Here is a 23,563-nt window from a genome sequence, read left to right on the forward strand (position 1 = left end):
GTCGATCGACTGTTTGCAATACAAAAGTCTCCTTTCGACCTCCTGACGACCGTCTTTCATTTCTGTTGAACTTTTATGTCATCTTACTTACTAAATCAGTCACAGTAACAACCTAAATGTTATGTTATCACTGCACCTTAACCGTAATCTGAAAATGGACGTTAAGCACCACCGACCTCAGCGACGCGCGCACTAGGCGTTTGCTGCAGGGATGTCGCCTCTTCTCAAGAGTCCTTTCTTGTTGGGAAAACAACCTGAACCTGATATTTCCATAAAGTAGACGACTTTCCTTTGTCCATTTCTGCTCACTCATGAATAACAAGTGAAGTGCAGCCAAGTTACCCACACTAAGGCACTCCCCAAAGGTCAAAATGGGCATGTTAAAAAAATGTGTGCCCTTATTGAAATTTATGGTTAACGGAGTCAATGGGAGCGCCTATATTCCACCCACAAAGCCCTCTTAAAGGCCTACTGAAATGAGATTTTCTTATTTAAACGGGGATAGCAGATCCATTCTATGTGTCATACTTGATAATTTTGCGATATTGCCATATTTTTGCTGAAAGGATTTAGTAGAGAACATCGACGATAAAGTTCGCAACTTTTGGTTGCTGATAAAAAAGCCTTGCCTGTACCGAAAGTAGCGTGACGTCACAAGTTGTGGAGCTCCTCACATCTGCACATTGTTTACAATCATGGCCACAAGCAGCGAGAGCGATTCGGACCGAGAAAGCGACAATTTCCCCATTAATTTGAGCGAGGATGAAAGATTCGTGGATGAGGAAAGTGAGAGTGAAGGACTAGAGGGCAGTGGAAGCGATTCAGATAGGGAAGATGCTGTGAGAGGCGGGTGGGACCTGATATTCAGCTGGGAATGACTAAAACAGTAAATAAACACAAGACATATATAGACTCTACTAGCCACAACACAACCAGGCTTATATTTAATATGCCACAAATTAATCCCACATAACAAACACCTCCCCCCTCCCGTCCATATAACCCGCCAATACAAATCAAACACCCGCACAACTCAATCCCACAGCCCAAAGTACCGTTCACCTCCCCAAAGTTCATACAGCACATATATTTCCCCAAAGTTACGTATGTGACATGCACATAGCGGCACGGACGTACGGGCAAGCGATCAAATGTTTGGAAGCCGCAGCTGCGTACTCACAGTAGCGCGTATCCAACTCAAAGTCCTCCTGGTAAGACTCTATGTTGTCCCAGTTCTCCACAGACCAATGGTAAAGCTTGACTGTCATCGTTCAGGAATGTAAACAATGAAACACCGGCTACGAGGTAGCCGCTACGTGTTTGTGTTGCTGCAGCTGGCCGCTAATACACCGCTTCCCACCTACAGCTTTCTTCTTTGCTATCTCCATTGTTTATTAAACAAATTGCAAAAGATTCACCAACACAGATGTCCAGAATACTGTGGAATTTTGCGATGAAAACAGACGACTTAATAGCTGGCCACAATGCTGGGAAATTTAAAATTGCACTTTACTAATCTAACCCGGCCGTATTGGCATGTGTTGCAATGTTAAGATTTCATCATTGATATATAAACTATCAGACTGCGTGGTCGGTAGTAGTGGGTTTCAGTAGGCCTTTAATAAGAATTTGTTGAATAATATAATGTACCCAGAAGTAATTTTTTAGATGTTATCTCTTTATACATGCTGTAAAAATGCATATCCTCTGAAAATATGCCTTATAATAGCCACAAACTGGAGGATATATTTTCTATCAGGATACAATTTCAAAATTTGTTAAATGGTTTAATTGAAAAATAAATGAACATCATACTAAAAATGCAAATGATGCATGTGTTTGCAAATGGATGACTGATTTAAACATTTTGTTACGTTTTGAACGCATGGCTGCGATGGTTTGGGTTCCCTCGAATGCAGAAGGACAAGCAGGAGCAGCGTGCAGGTAGGAGTCTGTTTTTAATTATTTGAGGCAGGACAAAAATACAAAAACAGCTGTTGGGAACACTAACTACTAAAACAAGGGCAGGTGTGGAGAATTAGTGTCCATGGAAACCAAAAGTAAATGAAAGGAAAGGAGGTTAGAGCACGTAAACAGACTAACATAGAAAAAAATCCACAAAACATAAATCAAGACATGACCCGGGCAACGGATCATGGCTTAAGGGACGGATACCAGACGTCCCATGGTAGAAAAAAAAGGATAAGTCCAAAGTCACAGGAGGGTGGAGGGAGGACTTGGCGGTGGGCCGCCAGGCCAAGTGTCCCCGACGCCACCTAGGACGAGTCAGGTGGTGGTGAGGCGGGCGCAGACGAGAAGGCGGACGTGAGTGGCCACGGCGCACCAGCAGTTGTAACCGTTTATGCCCGGGTCTGGGCACAGCTACTGATAGCGCGAGGGCGTCCATGAAACGCCGTGGGACGCCCCACTGGAGACGAAGAAGGCGGCGTCGTGGGACGGCCTGCTGGAGACGAAGAAGGGGGTGTCGTGGGACGACCCGCACGAGACAAAGATGGCGGCGTCCTGGGACGACCCGCTGAAGACAATGATGGCGGCGTCGTGGGAGGACCCGCTAAAGACGATGATGGCAGCGTCGTGGGCGGCCCGCTGGAGTCGCTTTTGGCGTGTCTAGAGCTGGTTGGGTCTGCAGAGCTGGTGCAGTAGGCAACTGGTCAGGCGTCGAAGCTGTGGCGGGCTCGGCTGTGGCGGGCTCGGCTGGAGCGGGCGTGGCTGCTTGGGCGAGCTCGGCTGGAGCTTGTGGGGATGGTGGTGTTGGCTGACCCACTACATAACAACATAGTGCCTCCATCTCCAGCTACCTCAGCACCTCTATACATGTTTAGATGTTTAGATTTCGGAGAACAGCGCAGAAAAAGAGGCTTTAGATGTTTAAAAAAAATAAATAAATAAAAACTTGGTCAGAAGGTCAAAACCTTCTGACCAAGTTTTTATTTTTTATTTTGTTTCAGTACATTTTTTTTTTTTTTTTTTTACAGATTCAACAATAACACGATAATAATGATAACTGTGATAATTTTGGTCACAATCAGGGCCGTCGTATAGAGGGGAAAGGTGATGACAATTCTAAGGGCCCCAAAGCCCAGTAGCCTCTAAGACAAAATTATTATGCATACACTAAGCTAATATATATTTATAAAAATGAATCCAAATTCAAACAAAAACACAAGTCATACACTTTTCTAATTTAAATCATTTCTATAACCAATTGGCCCCTTTTTAAAAAATTGTTTGGTCCACACCGCGGTCCGTTCCTCCCGCCATGGTTTTTCCTCATCTGCATTAAGTAAGCGCAAGCGAACTCTAGCAGTTTAGGATACCCCGCAAATATCAGGGCCAGGAATAAAAGCAGCCGAGCAGGGGCACAGGATGTCAAAAACTTTTTTGTGAGAGAGTAAAACTACCGAGGGTTGAAACAATTAGTCTACTTGTTCATTCATGTAATATTGTAAACATTACCTTTGATAGGCATTGGCTGTCATCTGGCCGCGTAATACTCAGGACAAGCCGCCAGTTCAACAAAAAAAAGTCGCTAGTTCATTGTAAAGCAACGGTGTGTTTCACACGCATCGCTGTCAGACAGTGCTCCAGTATGCACACATTCAGAGGCTGCATTGAATTGTATTATGGCATATTCAAGTTTGACTCAGTAATTAATAATTACTGAATGATTATATTCGTCAGAGACTCATAATTACTAATTATGAGCATCTGACGAAGGTCAGTCACATCATCATGATGTGTTCAATGTGGTCTTGTAAAATGTGTTTTTAGTGGGACTTTTTTACAGCCTATATACAAAAAAGTTAAATGTTAAACGATTTGTTGTTGTTGTTTGTTTTCATAGCAATATAAGATAAAAGACACCATAATAGCTAACAACAACAAAGTGAAAAATACTATTTCGAATTTGGGACAGTTTTACACTGACTTTCATATAACATTGTCTGTGACAGTTACGTTTAGCAAACTGAAAGAACTATCTCAGATCCACAACAAGCCAAGAGAGGCTAAATAGCCTTGCTAGACTTACAATTAAAAGTCAGCTAAGTCGACAATTGAACTTCAAAGACTTCATCAGCAAATTTGCTAAAACAAAGGCCCAGCGTTGGGCTTTCTGATGCGACTTACAGTGAACAAACAAGCCAATTTAAACTTTAATTGAGATTAGATTAGGCCTGTTGTTTTTTCATATTTGTTTTATAACAATGTATTCCATGTACTCTTTGTTTTACTTGCACATTTAAGTTAAATGCTACATATATACCTGTGAACTATTTTGAGCCAGGACATTTTGTTTATTTGCATATGAGTGCGAGATTGTTAAATACAGTAAAATACCCACTACCTATTTGTTGAGTGGTTAATTAAACATGTATTTTCAATCAGAGGTGTAATAACATGCTGCAAATCAGTAAAATGAAAATAACACAACTAATAATACAGACTTGTTAAGCTGTTAATCATAAAAAAAGAAACAAATTGGGTGTCTTACACCAAGCACCGTCATGAACACTGAAAAACAACAAAATTGAAGGTGGCAATGAATGGAGCAGACGGGTGTTCTGTTGATGTCTGCTACCTATCGATGTCTGCTCCCCAACGCTACTTAGCATGCGCACAAACGCAAATGTTTCAAATATTTGCCTTGAACAAAAAGCAGCTGCCTGGTGAACAAGGTGTGATTTTAATCTATATATTAATGATATGTTTAATACATCCAAAGTACTGAAATGTATACTATTTGCAGACGACACAAATATATTCTACAGTAGTGATGACTATAATGAGCTCCTAAATACAGTTAACACAGAACTAAACATAGTAAAAAAATGGATGGACACAAATAAATGATCTTTGAATATAAATAAAACTAAGATAGTGATGTTTGGAAATCGCTACATAACATCTGAACAGAAAATAAGTATTGATGGTACCCAAATTGAAATCGTAAATGAGAATACATTTTTGGGAGTAATAATTGATAGTAAACTATCATGGAAACCTCATGTCAGACACATTAAAACAAAAATCTCCAAAAGCCTCTCAATTATAAACAAAGCAAAACTATACCTCAATGAAAATGCACTCTATACTGCACCTTGGTACTCCCATACCTTACATACTGTGTTGAAGTATGGGGGAATACTTACCACAACACAATTCATCCTCTGATCATATTACAGAAAAGAGCAGTGCGGATCATTCACAACGTTGGTTATTTAGAACATACTCATAATCTGTTTATGCAATCAAAGTTGCTCAAATTTGATGACCTTGTTAAATATAATACATTAATAATCTTATAAAAAGCATTTAAAAAATTATTGCCGCCTAATCTACAACCTTTTTTTATAAGACGAATGCAGGCTCATAACTTGAGAGGCTTTGGATATTTCTTATTGCCGAGAGCTCAAAACACTCGTAAACGTTTTTGTGTGCGGGGTAAAACTATGGAACAAACTGGACTTACAACACAAGCAATGCCAAACTATTAATCGATTTAAACTATCATACAAACATGGGGTCTGGTTCAAATATAGAGATGAGGGTCTTTAATTTGACCTGCTGCTGTACTCTGTCTCAAAGTGTTAACATGTGCTCAATGTTTCCTTACCATTATTGCTATGTTGTCTATTACCAACCATTGTTGGTATATTCATTATTCCTACATTGTTGATACAAATTATTGTTACAGTGTAATAAGTATTGTTACCTGTGGTAATGCCACTATGATACAACATCTGTATTATAATCCTTGAACAAAGTAAGAGTGAAACTCATGTGAATAATCACTGAATGGAGAACTGGGGGTGGGATTAAATAAATTATCTTCTTCCCACTCCCTTTGAGGCAAAACTGGACAATCATGCATTACATACTATACATTACCTTTTGCACTATATTAATTCATATTATTATGTGTTGTCAACTTTGTACTTTTTTATGTCATTGCATGAAATAAATAAATAAATATTTTTAAAAAAAAAGAAAATTAAAATTATGTTTATTTTATTTTATCTTCTGACCAGCAAGCATATAGACAATTACAACGTGAAAAGTTGACGTTTTATGTTAATACTCAACGAATGCTTGAACAAAAAGCAGCTGCCTAAGTAGTGATTTTAAATTACGTTTCTTTTTTTTTCTTTTTCTGACAGTAAGCATGTAGACAATTCCAGCGTGAGAAAGCTACAGATAGCTTTATTTTTAGGAAGCAGCCAATATTCACCGATATTCTTTCAGGGGGCCCATAATTTCTAGCAATGACCCCCCGGGTCACAATAACCATCTTATGAAATTTTCATATTGTTATACTCACCACAAGTTGGTGCCTAGCACAGAGTGATCGTAACAAAGCTTAAATTAGCTTTCGATTTAAATGGTGGGCGATACTGATAGTCGATACCATGCTGATACATTTTACTCAAAATGTTATGATTATAGAATAATTCTGTCACTAGTGCAAAAACGATAACAATAAACAACAATGTAACAACAATATATAAATTAATATTGTGTAAAGATTAGGGCTGTCAAAAATAACAAGTTCACTGTTGTGATTAACCACAAACAAATATTGCATTAATCAATATTATGCAATAAATGCAGATTAATCACACTTACAAATTGACTATACATGCTCCCTTACCTTGACTGTGGATGGTTACCTGAAAGGCTGAGGGTTGCTATATGGTCAGTGATCAGCATACAACAGATGACTGCAACTGGTGTGCTCACTGGCAAATATCACTACGGACTGAACATGAAATAAAACCGTTCTATAACTTTATAGTAACGTAACTTTGAAGTTAATGAACATTATTTTTTTAAATAAAGTTGGCTTGCTCCATGATGCATTTTCAGCAGTGTACAATTGAAATGTGTGATATTAAACTAATAGCAACAGTCACTGCATGAAGAGACATGTTACATATTATAATGTGAATAATATATTTATTATATATATATATATATATATATATATATATATATATATATATATATATATATATATATATATATATATATATATATATATATATATACTGTATATATTTATATACACTACCGTTCAAAAGTTTGGGGTCACATTGAAATGTCCTTATTTTTGAAGGAAAAGCACTGTACTTTTCAATGAAGATCTTAGAAATGAAGGCTATTCCACAAAAAACTTTTGAACGGTAGTGTATATATATATATATATATATATATATATATATATATATATATATATATATATATATATACATATATATATATATATATATATATATATATATATATATATATATATATATATATATATATATATATATATATAATGTCATGATCATTGAATAATGATCATGACATTTCAAGAAAAAAGTATCAGTCTGGTATTGACTATCAGTATCGCCCACTTTTTGAATCGGAAGCTCACCTCAGCCTCGATAACATCACTACGGTTCAGACATAATTGGATCCTACGTGCCAAGTAGTGGCGAGTAAATGCAAAGTAAAGGTGAAGCTACAAACTTTTTTTTACATGTTCAGATTGCTGCATGCACACACAAATCTTCCATGGCAAAGGTGTAGCAAAAGTCACATGTAAAAAGACAGCTAATCAAGCATTCCTGCTTCACACAGAGTTGAACAGGAAACAGTTTTGTTTTTTTTACATACAGAGAAACATAAATTAGAATGTAGACATGCGGATCTGTTTACACAAAAAACACAGACTGATATACGCATTTGCAAATTATTTTGCTACAATAATACCCGCACAGTTTATGTTATTACATAAATTGTGTTTGGGGTTTATGTTCTTACCGGGAAGGTTGAAGAGAGTGTTGAGGATGTAGAAGCGGTCTGTGTCGCCACGCTGAATAAATTTGTTTGGGTATATCTCTCTAGTGTCAGCCCTGTAGACAAACAATATGAACATAAAGTATATACTCAAATATTTAAATACATACAGTGTATATATACAGACATACTCTATATGCATAACCTTTCAAAATATACCCAAATCTGCCCTGATTCAGGTAAATAAAAAGCAGCCTCATGGGGCTTTAGACCATCACCTGAAACCTAGAAGTGCCTGCATGTGCCTCTTGGTCACGTGATTGCAACCCAGCTATACTGTGTCTTATTTAATGTTTTAATAAAGTTTTGTCAAAAGATTTTAGTGTGTTTATAAGTACTTTTTTAGCACATTCAACAATACCATGTGTAACTGTCACCATTACAGTTATTACAATGTGACAACAGCTGTTAATATGTTGTGCATTTTGATTTATAAAATATAAAATAACATGTTTATACATGAACATTTTATTTATTTATTTAGTATAGCAACCCGAAATATGGTGACCGGAAGTATAGAGACAAAAGCGCGAACAGAGCAATCTTCTTTTTGTACAATCTAACATTCTACCATTGGTCTACCAGACGAACACGGTGAATATAATTAGTTTCAAACTGTAATGTATCCTTTTGTATACATGTACTTACAAGTATTATATGTAACTATTGATGGTTTTCACGATGTTCATGGTGATTAAAGTGCTCAAGGTATCCCACATCACACTGTGCCCTACCCAGTATGCGACGCAAAGACAAAACAAGAGCAATAAAAGCCGACAGCAGTGCTATAAACGTGGACTCTTATTGGACAAGGGTAGTCACAGTGAAAACGTGACTTAATCCATCTATGGGCTCGTGTGACTGTTAGCAAAAAAATCAGCCAACTGCACCATTCCGTGAGGACTTTGGGCTTTAAAGTGCAGTTTGCGACATCTCCAACAGAGGGAAACAGAGTCCTTTGTCCACACTGAACACAGTGAAAGCCCAATTATTGATGGAATGCGGTCCAGAGGCATTGAGAGAAACATATACTGCATGCCATAAACCAACAACAGTCAGGTGTTCATTACTTAATTACATTTAAAAACAAACAAACAAAAATAACCCTCCCAGCACCAAAAAAAACACAATTTGTTAATGTTTGTGTCATATGGTAAAATTAATATGTATAGTTTGAGAGTGTGTGTGTGCGAGCTACTGTATATTTGTGGTCATTTCAACTGTATAAGCCATTCATTGCTGATTCACGAAACGTTTTGTGATTAACCTGCTAATTATTTTCCGTGAAAAGAGTTGTCTCTCAAAGTTATAATGTCAGTACATAGCAGTGCAGTACATAAAAAAATATTGCATTATTATGAGGGAGAATTAAGAAGGTAGATTGCTTGTTAGAGGCAAAAGACAATGACAGCAGAAGAAAATGAGGAACGATGCATGCAGGGAGCTAATGGCATTAAAACAAGGAAAACCTTTGCATGAGAAACATCTGACAGCTAAAATGCAAGAGTTAAAGAAACAGGAAACAGCACAAAATGAAAGGCGAAAAAAATTACTGTACAAAAAGTGGAAAACACAAGCAGGAATGCTCAGAGACTCAGCAATTTCACATGATGGACAAAATTGAAGGACTTGAGTCTGAATTAGGGTTTTCCTGATACCAATATTTTGGTCACAGTACCAGTACCAAAATGTATTTCGAAACTTTTCAAAATAAAGGGGAACCCTAAACAAATGTCATTATTGTCTTAATTTTAACAGAACATTTTACAATACATTTAACATTTGTTTCTTATTGCAATCAAATAACAATATTATAAGATAAAAATAAAACATTAAAGACAATACACACACTGGTCCTTTCCTTTTGCACTCAAAGTACCATTTACAAGTGTATATATTACATTTAGTCTGCCATAATCTAGGATTAGGCTTAAATAGAAAAGAAAGCTATATTGACATTGTATTAAATGTTTCTTGATGTTTGCCACTCTTGGTCTCTGCTTTAAGACAAATACAATCATTAATAAATACTAAAAAAAATACTATGGCTAAAAGTACACAGATAAGACATGTACTGTAGCTAGTAAAACAGACATTGTTGAAGATAAAACGCAAATTGTATAGGATTTTGTAACAAAATGCAATCTTTTCACTTGCATTAGTTTGCGCTATGTGGGCGGTTTGGACAACTCAAATATTTGGCAACAAGCCAACCGGCTGTGTGCATGTCTACGTATCTGTATGTGCACCAAAATTGTTACAGAGCGCGGCCACCGCTGCTGCTCACTGCTCCCCTCACCTAACAGGGGGTGGAACAAGGGGATGGTTAAAATGCAGAGAGTAATTTCACCACATCTAGTGTGTGTGTGACTATCAGTGGTACTTTAACTTTAACAGCAGGGGAGCTCGTTAACTACATTAACATAAAATTCCTTGTGCAGGTCTGGATGATTGTTATTTAAAAGTGTACCTAAGCTTGAAGCAAATATTGTAATACTTCAATGCCACCTTTGACAAGGCATGTTTCAAAGTAGCGCTTGCAGCATGATACTTCCTTGTTTAAAGCGTCACATTTATCGGTAGTTTTGAAGCCCAAATACCTCCATATTGCGCTCCATGCACCTTCTTTATTCACCAGCAGAAATGCCGGTTTTGGGCATTCTTCCTTTTCACGCTGTTTTGCTTGTATGCTTGTAGCTGTGTGTGCGTGCTGACACACTCAACATCATGCCCCTCGGCCCTCTACGTCACCGCCGCACGGCAATATGGGGATGAAAAACAAAGTACCGGTATTTAGGCAGTACAGTATCGTTTTTAATGAATTAGTACCGTGGTACCCTTTTTAGTACTGGTATACCAGGGGTGGGCAATTATTTTTTACCGGGGGCTGCATGAGCAACCCGAGCACTGCTGGAGGGCCACATCGACAATATTTCAATTAAATTTTGCTCAATATTATTTTTGATATATACCGTAAGATAAATAATAATAATAATAATAATAATAATAATAATAATAATAATACTTTCATTTAACCTAACTTAACTTTATACCAAAAGCACTGCTTTGGAAATCATTTGTACCACTTTCAGAGATCACATTTAGTTCCCCTTAAACATCCTCATGTTGCACAATGAAATGTAAGCATAGGATGAAGTGTGCATTCCTGTAACTTTCTCTAGTAACAGCATTCCGTGATTAATATCAATAAATTAACATTAATAATAAATGACAGTAAAATAAGCACACGTATGACTGAGGAGTCATAGTGTAACTTTGTGTGGTGCTTGTTGTCACTGTCACTCGGAGTTGCATTGCAAAATTACAGAATAAATTTGTTTATTTGTTTATGTGAATGAATGTGAGTGTGAATGTTGTCTGTCTATCTGTGTTGGCCCTGTGATGAGGTGGCGACTTGTCCAGGGTGTACCCCGCCTTCCCCCCGTTTGCAGCTGGGATAGGCTCCAGCACCCCCGCGACCCCGTAAGGGACAAGCGGTAGAAAATGGATGGTTGGATAGTTCAGTACCCCAAAGTATTTCAGTTAAGAGAGCAGAAACAGCAGCAGAATTGGCTGCAAAAAAGGCCGAAGTGGAAATGCAAGCAGTCATCGATCCAAAACCTCTGGAACTGAAAAAGCTTGAGAATCAAAGAGACAATGACCTAATGGAAGCAAAGCTAAAAGTTTATGCCAAAAATTAATAAAATGATAGGAGTGAAAAATACAAATGGAATTCTTATTTATCATTAACCAAGAGAAGCAATAGGAAAGAGGAAAAATAAGAAAAAAGAAACACTGCATGACTCAGTAGCCCTCACTCGACTTCCTGTACCAGAACCTTCCGTATTCTCTGGAAATCCATTGAGTGGAGGGCAAGCTTCAATGCTCTAATAGAGAGGTAATGATCAAATCCAGAAGACAGGATGTTTTACTTTTTACTAGAGGAGAGGCAAGAGCTGTTCTAACAGGCAGTTTTTACAGAAAGATAACGCCTAAAACCAAGCTCGGAAGAGACTTAACAACAGATATGGTCACCCATTTTCAGTGCAACGTGTTTCAAAGAAAAGATTACCAGCTGGCCAAAGATCTTCCTGATAGAATATCAAAACTCAGAGAGTTTAGTCACTTCCTGCAATCTTGTAGCAATGCCATACCCCACTTCAGTGGCCTGTAGGTGCTGAACCACTGTGAAGAGAACCCGAAGATGCTTGTAAAGCTTTTTCAAACTGGGTTATCTCCAAATGTCCACTGGTCCACTTGCTTTTGACCTTGGTAGCCTGTCCATCAGCTGGTCTCCAAATTGATGCTCCTCATCCAAGTCATACTCCAGCTGAGCAATTATGTCCTCCATGAGTTTAAACTCTAATGTCAAAGCTCAGTTGGCACAAGACATCTCATCTTCCCGCTCTTTAATTTCACTGAAAGACTCCTCCAGCCATTTATTTTTGTGTTTTTTTTGCAACTTCCAAATTAGTAAAATTGGCGGTCAGGTTTGCATGCTTTCCTTGGCTCTCTCGGGTTCCAGACATTCCCTGTCATTTTCGTCAAAGTGTTTGTCCCTCAGGGCCTTTGTTTAAAACTGGAGGCAGGCGCTCTTTTTGTAATTCTCAGCTTTATCGCTGTCTGTCCTGATTCTCCCGTCGGATCTTTCATATGCACTCATTTCGGTGTTTGATTTCACAGGTGGACCAAATGAGTCAGAGGTCGGGGGTCCATGGTTCTCTCTGGAGAGTCCTGGCTGATTCGAGAATTGCGGTTTCGGGAATGTTGTTTCCAAACGATTGCTGCCACAACTCGTCCAGATTTATGAAGGACACCATATTTATCATTACTGACTCTCCACTGATGGTCCGTCTTTGGTTTCCTGTCAGTGGGCCAATCACCGTCCAGTCCAGCACAGTCCTTATGGCTTAGGGTCCGTCATTCATACTGCGAATCACCTTTTGCGGTTTCATAGTTTTGGGTATGTTCATGCTTATTAACAGTTCAACCCCTGCCTTAATCCAAGGTAATTTGAGGTGGTTTAAGTGTGGTTATTTTTCCAGATCTATTGGTGTTGGTCTGTTACCTTTGTGTAATGGCATTGATTCTTGTGTATAAGTTATTGGCAGATCAATTAAGTAATTCCCTTCCAGTGCAGCAACCTTCAGCTCTGACACAATATGACTGGTCACAACCTTTTTGTGGCCCATTGTTCTCAGCAAAATATTGGTCTGCCAGTCAGGTGAAGCTTGTGCATTAGGTCATCTGTGCAAAGTACTGCAGTGCCTGCCTTGGTCCAGGAGTGCATATGTGAAGATTGTTTTGATGCTGCCTTTTGCTTTGATCCAGACTGACACAATGGTTAACTTACAGTCCTGTTCTCCAGCCCCTGTGAGACAACTGCATACCAACGTTTTGTCTGACATTTCAATATTAATTTTGGTCTGATCAGCATTTCATAATTTTTTGTTTTCATTTATTCATTTATTTCAGGCAATGACACAAAAAAGTACAAGGTAGACAACATCCATCCATCCATCCATTTTCTACCAATGCAAAAGGTAATGTACAGTATGCAAACATGATGATCCAGTTTTGCCTGAAAGGGAGTGAGAAGAAGATACATTATTTAATCCCACCCCCAGTTCTCCATTTAGATATTAATACATTGAGCTTCACTGTTATTTTGTTTCAGGATTATAATACAAATGTTATATTATGGTGGCATTACCATAGGTAACCATAATTAAAGTTACCAAATTAAGTTATTTTGACATTGTGCTGTGGATTTGGATGCCTTATGTCCATATGTGAACTCATATTAAGATGTTGCCTTTGATTTGCTACCAATGCTGCTTTGTGAAGTAAAAGCACTAAGTTTTGCCATTTTTTATCGTTCCGGCATACTATTTTCATATTATATCTGGTCTAAAAAGAACAACCTTATTCAAATTATAATTTTGATAAGCGTAAGATGCAGTGTCATTTCAATATACCACTTTTTCATCAAATAAACAAAAATGTATAGAATTATCTCTGTCATTTGTATTCAATGGGTTTTTTAAAGAGTACAGAAAAAAAATCGGAAAAAGTCATAAATCGAGTTTTTTGTTAAAAATTTGGGGATTTTATTTTTAGGAAATATCGCTCAGGCCAAGCACAAACCCACCTATACTCATGTTACCTACTACTCCTCCAACCCACAGACACCCCCACACACAAACTTTGCTCCCCAAGCTCGTTATACTAACTCCTACAGGGACAATAAGAAGAAAAAAAAAAGAAGAGGGAGAAATTGTGGGTACAAGACAAACACAAGAACACCCCCCCCCCCAAAAAAAAAAAAAAAAAAAAAAACAAGAACATAAAACCGAAACCAAAAATAAATAGATTCAAAAAATATACCGTAATTTCCGGACTATAAGCCGCTACTTTTTCCCCTCGTTCTGGTCCCTGCGGCTTATACAAGGGTGCGGCTTATATACGTCCTGTTCTTCTCCGACACCGACGAAGAGGATTTCGGTGGTTTTAGTACACAGGAGGAAGACGATGACACAATGATTAAAGACTGACTTTTCATATACCGGTAGGCTGGTTATTTTGATAACGTACAGGCGAGCACTTTGTATTACTTTGCACCGTTGTATTATTTGTACTCTGCACGAATGCTGTTCGCCATGTCAAAGATGTGAAAGTTTGATTGAATGATTGAAAGATTTATTGTTAATAAATGGGACCCAAACAGTCATCTCTGTCCCGACAATCCCCTCCGTGGTAGCAGGAACCCCTATATACTACGCTAATTACACATCAAAACCCTGCGGCTTATAGTCGGGTGCGGCTTATATATGGAGCAATCTGTATTTTCCCCTAAATTTAGCTGGTGCGGCTTATAGTCAGGTGCGGCTTATAGTCCGGAAATTACGGTATATATATATATATACACTACCGTTCAAAAGTTTGGGGTCACTTTGAAATGTCCTTATTTTTGAAGGAAAAGCACTGTACTTTTCAATGAAGATAACTTTAAACTAGTCTTAACTTTAAAGAAATACACTCTATACATTGCTAATGTGGTAAATGACTATTCTACCTGCAAATATCACTCCAGTGTTCTAATGGTACAATGTGTTTGCTCATTGGCTCAGAAGGCTAATTGATGATTAGAAAACCCTTGTGCAATCATGTTCACACAGCTGAAAACAGTTCAGCTCGTTACAGAAGCTACAAAACTGACCTTCCTTTGAGCAGATTGAGTTTCTGGTGCATCACATTTGTGGGGTCAATTAAAGCTCAAAATGGCCAGAAAAAGAGAACTTTCATCTGAAACTTGACAGTCTATTCTTGTTCTTAGAAATTAAGGCTATTCCACAAAATGGTTTGGGTGACCCCAAACTTTTGAACGGTAGTGTATATACAGTATATCACATTGTATATATATTGTACATCATATATCGTGATGTAATTGCCATCACAAAGATATATATATATATATATATATATATATATATATATATATATATATATATATATATATATATATATATATATATATATATATATATATATATATATATATATATATATATATATATATATATATATGTATATACATTTTATATATATTAGGGGTGTAAAAATTAATCAGTACATCCCAATTACCGATTTTTCCTTTAGAGATATGAATACATCATTTGGCGATGTATTCTGGATCGATCTCTATGTAATATGGATCGGTCAGTGTCCGGTTAGAAAGTAAAGAATCAGTTGCTTGCAGATCTGTTAGAAAATATGGCCGCTCCAATCTTACGAGACTTCTGTGATGGCGTAATACGACAACAGAGCAACATGGCAGACAGTAATTCTGTTTGACTTACCGAAAAAACCCATCACAGACCAATCCATACATTTCTGTGCCTAAATCTAGCCAGCCACAGAAGGCAACACACAGTGTAAACCAATCAGAAGCAAATAAGACGGGCTTTGCGTCTCTACTTTTTATACACACCTCAGCGCAGTATTTTCAACTTGGCGACTTTCTCGCTAAATCTAGTATCTTTCCAACTCCTCTTAGTGCTTTAGTGACTCAAAAGCGACTAGCGACAAACTAGCATCGTTTTGGATGTTTGGAGAAATGAAAGCACATATCACTAATGTCCTCAACGTACAAGCGGCGCTGCTGTGAGCCTTTCCTCTCAGGTGGGCCCCTGTCTACTGAATGTCTGCTCTTAGACAGCTTGCAGTGAAAACATATTTCGTTGTACTTTTAAGTAGTTTGTCTGTGAACATCACGTCTTTCGATCAAGTTTGATACCTAAACATTTAAAGATGTAGAACAAAGAAAAAAACAACTAAACTAAAAATTGACAGAAAAAAATTGATTTACAGTTATAATCATAATTTGTATTTTCTAACTCACACATCTACAAACCCCGTTTCCATATGAGTTGGGAAATTGTGTTAGATGTAAATATAAACGGAATACATTGATTTGCACCACTGTGTTACATGGCCTTTCCTTTTAACAACACTCAGTAAACGTTTGGGAACAGAGGAGACACATTTTTTAAGCTTCTCAGGTGGAATTATTTCCCATTCTTGCTTGATGTACAGCTTAAGTTGTTCAACAGTCCGGGGGTCTCCGTTGTGGTATTTTAGGCTTCATAATGCGCCACACATTTTCAATAGGAGACAGGTCTGGACTACAGGCAGGCCAGTCTAGTACCCGCACTCTTTTACTATGAAGACACGTTGATGTAACACGTGGCTTGGCATTGTCTTTCTGAAATAAGCAGGGGCGTCCATGGTAACGTTGCTTGGATGGCAACATATGTCGCTCCAAAACCTGTATGTACCTTTCAGCATTAATGGTGCCTTCACAGATGTGTAAGTTACCCATGTCTTGGGAAATAATACACCCCCATACCATCACAGATGCTGGCTTTTCAGCTTTGCGCCTCTTTGGTCCGGAGGACACAAGGTCCAAAGTTTTCAAAAACAATTTGAAATGTGGACTCGTCAGACCACAGAACACTTTTTCACTTTGTATCAGTCCATCTTAGATGAGCTCAGGCCCAGCGAAGCCGACGGCCTTTCTGGGTATTTGTTGATAAACGGTTTTCGCCTTGCGTAGGAGAGTTTTAACTTGCACTTACAGATGTAGCGACCAACTGTAGTTACTGACAGTGGGTTTCTGAAGTGTTCCTGAGCCCATGTGGTGATATCCTTTACACATTTAGGTGGCTTGTTGATGCAGTACAGCCTGAGGGATCGAAGGTCACGGGCTTAGCTGATTACGTGCAGTGATTTCTCCAGATTCTCTGAACCCTTTGATGATATTACGGACCGTAGATGGTGAAATCCCTAAATTCCTTGCAATAGCTGGTTGAGAAAGGTTTTTCTTAAACTGTTCAACAATTTGCTCACGCATTTGTTGACAAAGTGGTGACCCTCGCCCCATCCTTGTTTGTGAATGACTGAGCATTTCATGGAATCTACTTTTATACCCAATCATGGCACCCACCTGTTCCCAATTTGCCTGTTCACCTGTGGGATGTTCCAAATAAGTGTTTGATGAGCATTCCTCAACTTTATCAGTATTTATTGCCACCTTTCCCAACTTCTTTGTCACGTGTTGCTGGCATCAAATTCTAAAGTTAATGATTATTTGCAAAAAAAAAAAGTTTATCAGTTTGAACATCAAATATGTAGTCTTTGTAGCATATTCTACTGAATATGGGTTGAAAATTATTTGCAAATCATTGTATTCCGTTTATATTTACATCTAACACAATTTCCCAACTCATATGGAAACAGGGTTTGTACTTTTATTTTCTTTAAGTTTATGGATTGCAATGCCTTGAAGTTGATAGTGCTATTATTTGATGCTAATTAGTACAAGAACCGCCTGATTTTTATGTGTCTATTAAAAAAATAAACACATGACATTGTTTTGACATGATACATGATACGTTTAATTTTCTTTTCACCATGCAAAGTTTCTATCTACATCAAATCGTATTGCATCGAATTGTAATGTTTTAAAAAGTATTGTTAGTGAATTGGAGGGTAACCCATGTATCGAGATTCATATCGGATCGCCATTTAAGGTAGAGATGCACACCCCTAATAAATATAAATATAAACAAACGCACACACACACGCACACACATATTGTGAATATTATCTTCGCAACTTGGGTTGCAGACGACCGCACTATAACACCAACTCACCTTTTGTATAAGGGATCCTATACTTATTTCGCCCCATCAAATACAAATGTATTTAAAAACCTTATTTCATGTTTGTTTTTTTATGTCGTTTCTCTGTTAAAAGCCACCATAAAATCAATACTGCAGAAGAAAAAACTCACCCTCTTAAGAAGTTGAACCCGTGTACACAAACTAGGATGTTCCCATACGCATCCACTTTAAGCAGGTTGCCATGTATTGTGTCAAAGACCAGGCCTCTGAGGAACAGACAGAAGTGAATGTTAACAGACTGACTGAGGAAATGTATTGCTTGCAACACTGTTGCTTGCAATACTGTTCACTAATATTGTATTCATTAAAAGTGCCTTTTTCCTGTTTATTAACTTCACATGAATTTTGTTACCATTTTCTGTACCGTATTTACTCGTTTAATGTGACATCTACGCTAAATTGTTTTAGACCCCAAATTTGCATAACGATTGGGGGGCGGGGGGGTGTGTGTGTGCCTGTGTCGGTGTGTGTTTGTGTCCAACCTTACAGGCCCAACCTTCTCTCTTCTTCTTTCTTATTTGCTATTTAAATCAACATACTTAACTGATGAGATGACCGACCAGGTTGTTTTTGAACTGCTTTCATATGTGTGTCTTTGGACACATGTCTAGAATTAAAGAGTATCCCTTATTATTCTCAAACTGGCTCCAAACAAGGAGAAAATAAGGAGCGACGCACAACTGTGCAAGCAGACAAGTATCTGAGAGAGTAGTTAAAAGACAAAAACACCTCACAGGTTGTCAACTGGCATCTGCACTACATAATTATCAAACAGTAGTCAGGACCTAAATCCTGGACTTAAAATGTCCACATCGCCAATTTACGGTTTTCAGTGTTCTGTGTCTTTTTTTACTTTCTCAGTCTTTTTCTTCTTTTGGCCAGTCCGTGGCATGGCTTATTCTTGGCAATTCTGCCACTAAGTCCTGCATCCTGAACTTTCATATTTACTAAAGATGCTGGTGTTTACATCCATCCATCCATCCATTTTCTACCGCTTGTCTCTTTTGGGGTCGCAGTTCCTATTAATTGAGCTGCCACTTGACAACGTGTAAGGTGTCTTTTTCTTAAACTACTCTCAGATATTGTCTTAGATATTGTCTTCCACTCCTTTATTTTAGTCCTCGTTTAGAGCCAGTTTGAAAGATTTAGTTAACAGTATGGTGATAGAGTTGACGTTCCGACAGTTTATTTTATGAATAAATAACCTCCCTATGTAAGCATAACATTACAGTACGATAACTCTGAAAAGTGATAATCCCGTTAATGAATAATGCATATACTTCACATACTAAACGAAACAAATTTGTATAATGGTTACAAATTTCAGCTTTGACTTATTTGCAAAATATTTTTCTAACGATTAATTATGGAATGATTAACTTGGATTAGCATTCATACCAGGTGATTGATGCAGGACTGGCAGTTGCAAGTCATTATTTTTATTATTATTATAATATTCCATCTTAAATAATTTGAGTATTACTTTGTTTTTCTGTTTTGTTTGGAAAAAAACATATTTGCAAGTTACCCTAAACTTTTGAGTGGCATTGGGTGTGTACATGTTAGCATTAACAGAAATATCGCAGCATAAGGACATAGTAAAGTAGCATAATTTCCTACCACATTTTCCTCCATGCTTTGTAGAATAATGTGGCTGATTTGTGCATTTTTCGGGGTTCACCAGCTTCACATGCCGCAAATAAATTTAGCCTCATCACATATACATATATATATGTATATATATACATATATATATATACATATATATATATATATATATATATATATGTCTTAATTAGATTATCCAAAAAATAGTGCTCGATACCGTGGTAGAGCGTAATATGTATGTGTGGGAAAAAATCACAAGACTATTTCATCTCTACAGGCCTGTTTCATGAGGGGTTTTCCTCAATCCTCAATCTCCTGAGGATTGAGGAAAACCCCTCATGAAACAGGCCTGTAGAGATGAAATAGTCTTGTGATTTTTTCCCACACATACATATATATATATATATATATATATATATATATATATATATATATATATATATATATATATATATATATATATATATATATATATATATATTAGGTCAGGAAAAAACACAGAGGCTATTTCATCCATACAAGCATGTTTCGCAGGTTTCTCTGGTCTTCAGGGGTAAAATCCCCTAACGCAGGGGTCACCAACGCGGTGCCCGCGGGCACCAGGTAGCCCGTAAGGACCAGATGAGTAGCCCGCTGGCCTGTTCTAAAAATAGCTCAAATAGCAGCACTTACCAGTGAGCTGCCTCTATTTTTAAAATGTTATTTATTTACTAGCAAGCTGGTCTCGCTTTGCCCGACATTTTCAATTCTAAGAGAGACAAAACTCAAATAGAATTTGAAAATCCAAGAAAATATTTTAAAGACTTGGTTTAAGTCATTTTTTTTTTTTACTTTGCTTCTTATAACTTTCAGAAAGACAATTTTAGAGAAAAAATACAACCTTAAAAATGATTTTAGGATTTTTAAACATATATACCTTTTTACCTTTTAAATTCCTTCCTCTTCTTTCCTGACAATTTAAATCAATGTTCAGGTAAATGTATTGTTTTTATTGTAAAGAATAATAAATACATTTTGATTTAATTCTTCATTTTACCTTCTGTTTTTTCAACGAAGAATATTTGTGAAATATTTCTTCAAACTTATTATGATTAAAATTCAAAAAAAAAATTCTGGCAAATCTAGAAAATCTGTAGATTCACATTTAAATCTTATTTCAAAGTCTTTTGAATTTCTTTTAACATTTTTGTTCTGGAAAATCTAAATGAAATAATGATTTGTCTTTGTTAGAAATATAGCTTGGTCCAATTTGTTATATATTCTAAAAAAAAAAGTGTAGAATGGATTTTAACCATTTTAAAACATGTCATCAAAATTCTAAAAGTAATCATAATCAGGAAAAATTACTAATGATGTTCCATAATTATTTTTTTTAATTTAAAAAAAAAAAAGATTCGAATTAGCTAGTTTTTCTCTTCTTTTTTTCGGTTGAATTTTGAATTTTAAAGAGTCGAAATTGAAGATAAACTATGTTTCAAAATTAATTGTCATTTTTTTTCGTGTTTTCTCCTCTTTTAAACCGTTCAATTAAGTGTAAATATCATTAATTATTAATATAAACATAGAGTTAAAGGTAAATGGAGCAAATTGGCTATTTCTGGCAATTTATTTAAGTGTGTATCAAACTGGTAGCCCTTCGCATTAATCACTACCCAAGAAGTAGCTCTTGCTTTCAAAAAGGTTGGTGACCCCTGCCCTAACGTATATTCCACTCTACCCCTGTATTGAGCACTGTATAACGGCTAAACCACAGAAACCTAGACTATATACACACACACAGACAGACACGCACACACACATATATATATATATATATATATATATATATATATATATATATATATATATATATATATATATATATATATATATATATAATATATATATATACGTATACATATATATGCATACATACATACATATATATACATACATATATATATATATACATATATACACATATATATATATACATATACACATATACATGTATATATATACAGTATATATATACATATATATATATATATATATATATATATACATGTATATATATACAGTATATATATATATATATATATATATATATATATATATATATATATATATATATATATATATATATATATATATATATATATATATATATATACATATATATATATATATATATATATATATATAATCTCTATCTCTATCTATATATATATATACACATGTATGTATATATATATATACATGTATGTATATATATACACAGGTATGTACTGTAAATATATCAGTGACGTGCAGTCACTGGAGGCAGGTGAGGCGGGGGCCTCACGTGCCACCATGCAAAGAAAAAATTGTTTTAAAGAAAAAAAATTAGTTAAATTGTTATATGTATCCAGTGATTATACTATAATGTTATTTTCCATTTAACTTCACCAGTTTTAGATTATTTTTATTCAAAATCGCTTAATTTTCACATTTGCCGTTCAAATACTGAGAAGAGACTTGCTGTGATCAGCAGCCAGTTGAGGCACGTCACTCAGTTGTGCCTCAACATGGATTGCGGACTCGGCTAACTGCTGGCCTGCTGTGCAGTGAGACCGTATTGCTATATGAACTATATTATACATTTCCATAGTTTAGTTAGCTGAGGTATATAATGTACAGTGTATTTTGTCAACAACTGTATGTGTGTAACGTATTTCTTGAGCTGAGCAATCATAAAACTGCTGCGAAGACGCACTGACTGAGGCTCGCAGTAATCCCGCCTCCTTGTGCCGGTTAATGCACCCCCGCCGTAGAATGCACCCCCTGACGGGAGTGTTATATCAACTAAAGCCCACACTTAAACTTTCCACGTGCAAGATTGAATCTATTTAAAAAAGTTATTTAATAAGAAGCCAAAAAGTGCAAAAACAATAATGTTCGTGTTGGAGGAGTTGTGAAAGACTGCAGGGCCACAACATTAGGTACACCTGCAGACTGCAGCACGGATTTCATATTTCAGTCATTCACAACTCCTCCAACACGAACATTATTGTTTTTGTATATACAGTGGGGCAAAAAAGTATTTAGTCAGCCACCAATTGATTGTCAATGGGTGGCTGACTAAATACTTTTTTGCCCCACTGTATATATATATATATATATATATATATATTAGGACTGTGAAACTTTGGGTGTCCCACGATTCGATTCAATATCAATTCTTGGGGTCACGATTCGATTCAAAATCGATTTTTTTTTTCAATTCAACACGATTCTCGATTCAAAAACCATTTTTTCCCGATTCAAAACGATTCTCTATTCATTCAATACATAGGATTTCAGCAGGATCTACCCCAGTCTGCTGACATGCAAGCAGAGTTGTAGATTTTTGTAAAAAGCTTTTATAATTTTAAAGGACAATGTTTTATCAACTTATTGCAATGATGTAAATTTGTTTTAACTATTAAATGAACCAAAAATATGACTTATTTTATCTTTGTGAAAATATTGGACACAGTGTGTTGTCAAGCTTATGAGATGCGATGCAAGTGTAAGCCACTGTGACACTATTGTTCTTTTTTTTTTTTTTTTTATAAATGTCTAATGATAATGTCAATGAGGGATTTTTAATCACTGCTATGTTGAAATTGTAATTAATATTGATACTGTTGTTGATAATGTTCATTTTTGTTTCACTACTTTTGGTTTATTCTGTGTCGTGTTTGTGTCTCCTCTCAATTGCTCGGTTTATTGCAGTTCTGAGTGTTGCTGGGTCGGGTTTGGTTTTGGAATTGGATTGCTTTGTTATGGTATTGCTGTGTATTGTTTTGTTGGATTGATTAATTAAAAAAAAAAAAAAAAAAAAA

The 23,563-nt window shown here is 36.4% G+C and overlaps 1 protein-coding gene across 4 annotated transcripts in view; it reads right to left on the reverse strand.

The window, feature by feature from the left end:
• Positions 1-23,563, reverse strand: part of LOC133657492 (cytosolic purine 5'-nucleotidase-like) — a 139,534-nt gene that overhangs the window by 68,880 nt on the left and 47,091 nt on the right. For 2 of the 4 annotated variants that reach the window (XM_062058891.1, XM_062058889.1), the window contains exons 5-6: positions 18,221-18,316; positions 7,831-7,922 (exon numbers count right to left, since the gene is read on the reverse strand). In XM_062058891.1, the coding sequence (XP_061914875.1) occupies positions 7,831-7,922; positions 18,221-18,316 (188 nt within the window). Of the gene's footprint in view, positions 1-7,830; positions 7,923-8,514; positions 8,977-18,220; positions 18,317-23,563 lie in introns of those variants that run through there. The other 2 variants (XM_062058892.1, XM_062058893.1) reach the window with 2 other exon arrangements.

Source organism: Entelurus aequoreus, linkage group LG09 (genome assembly GCF_033978785.1).
Source record: "Entelurus aequoreus isolate RoL-2023_Sb linkage group LG09, RoL_Eaeq_v1.1, whole genome shotgun sequence".
Taxonomy (NCBI): Eukaryota; Metazoa; Chordata; class Actinopteri; order Syngnathiformes; family Syngnathidae; genus Entelurus; species Entelurus aequoreus.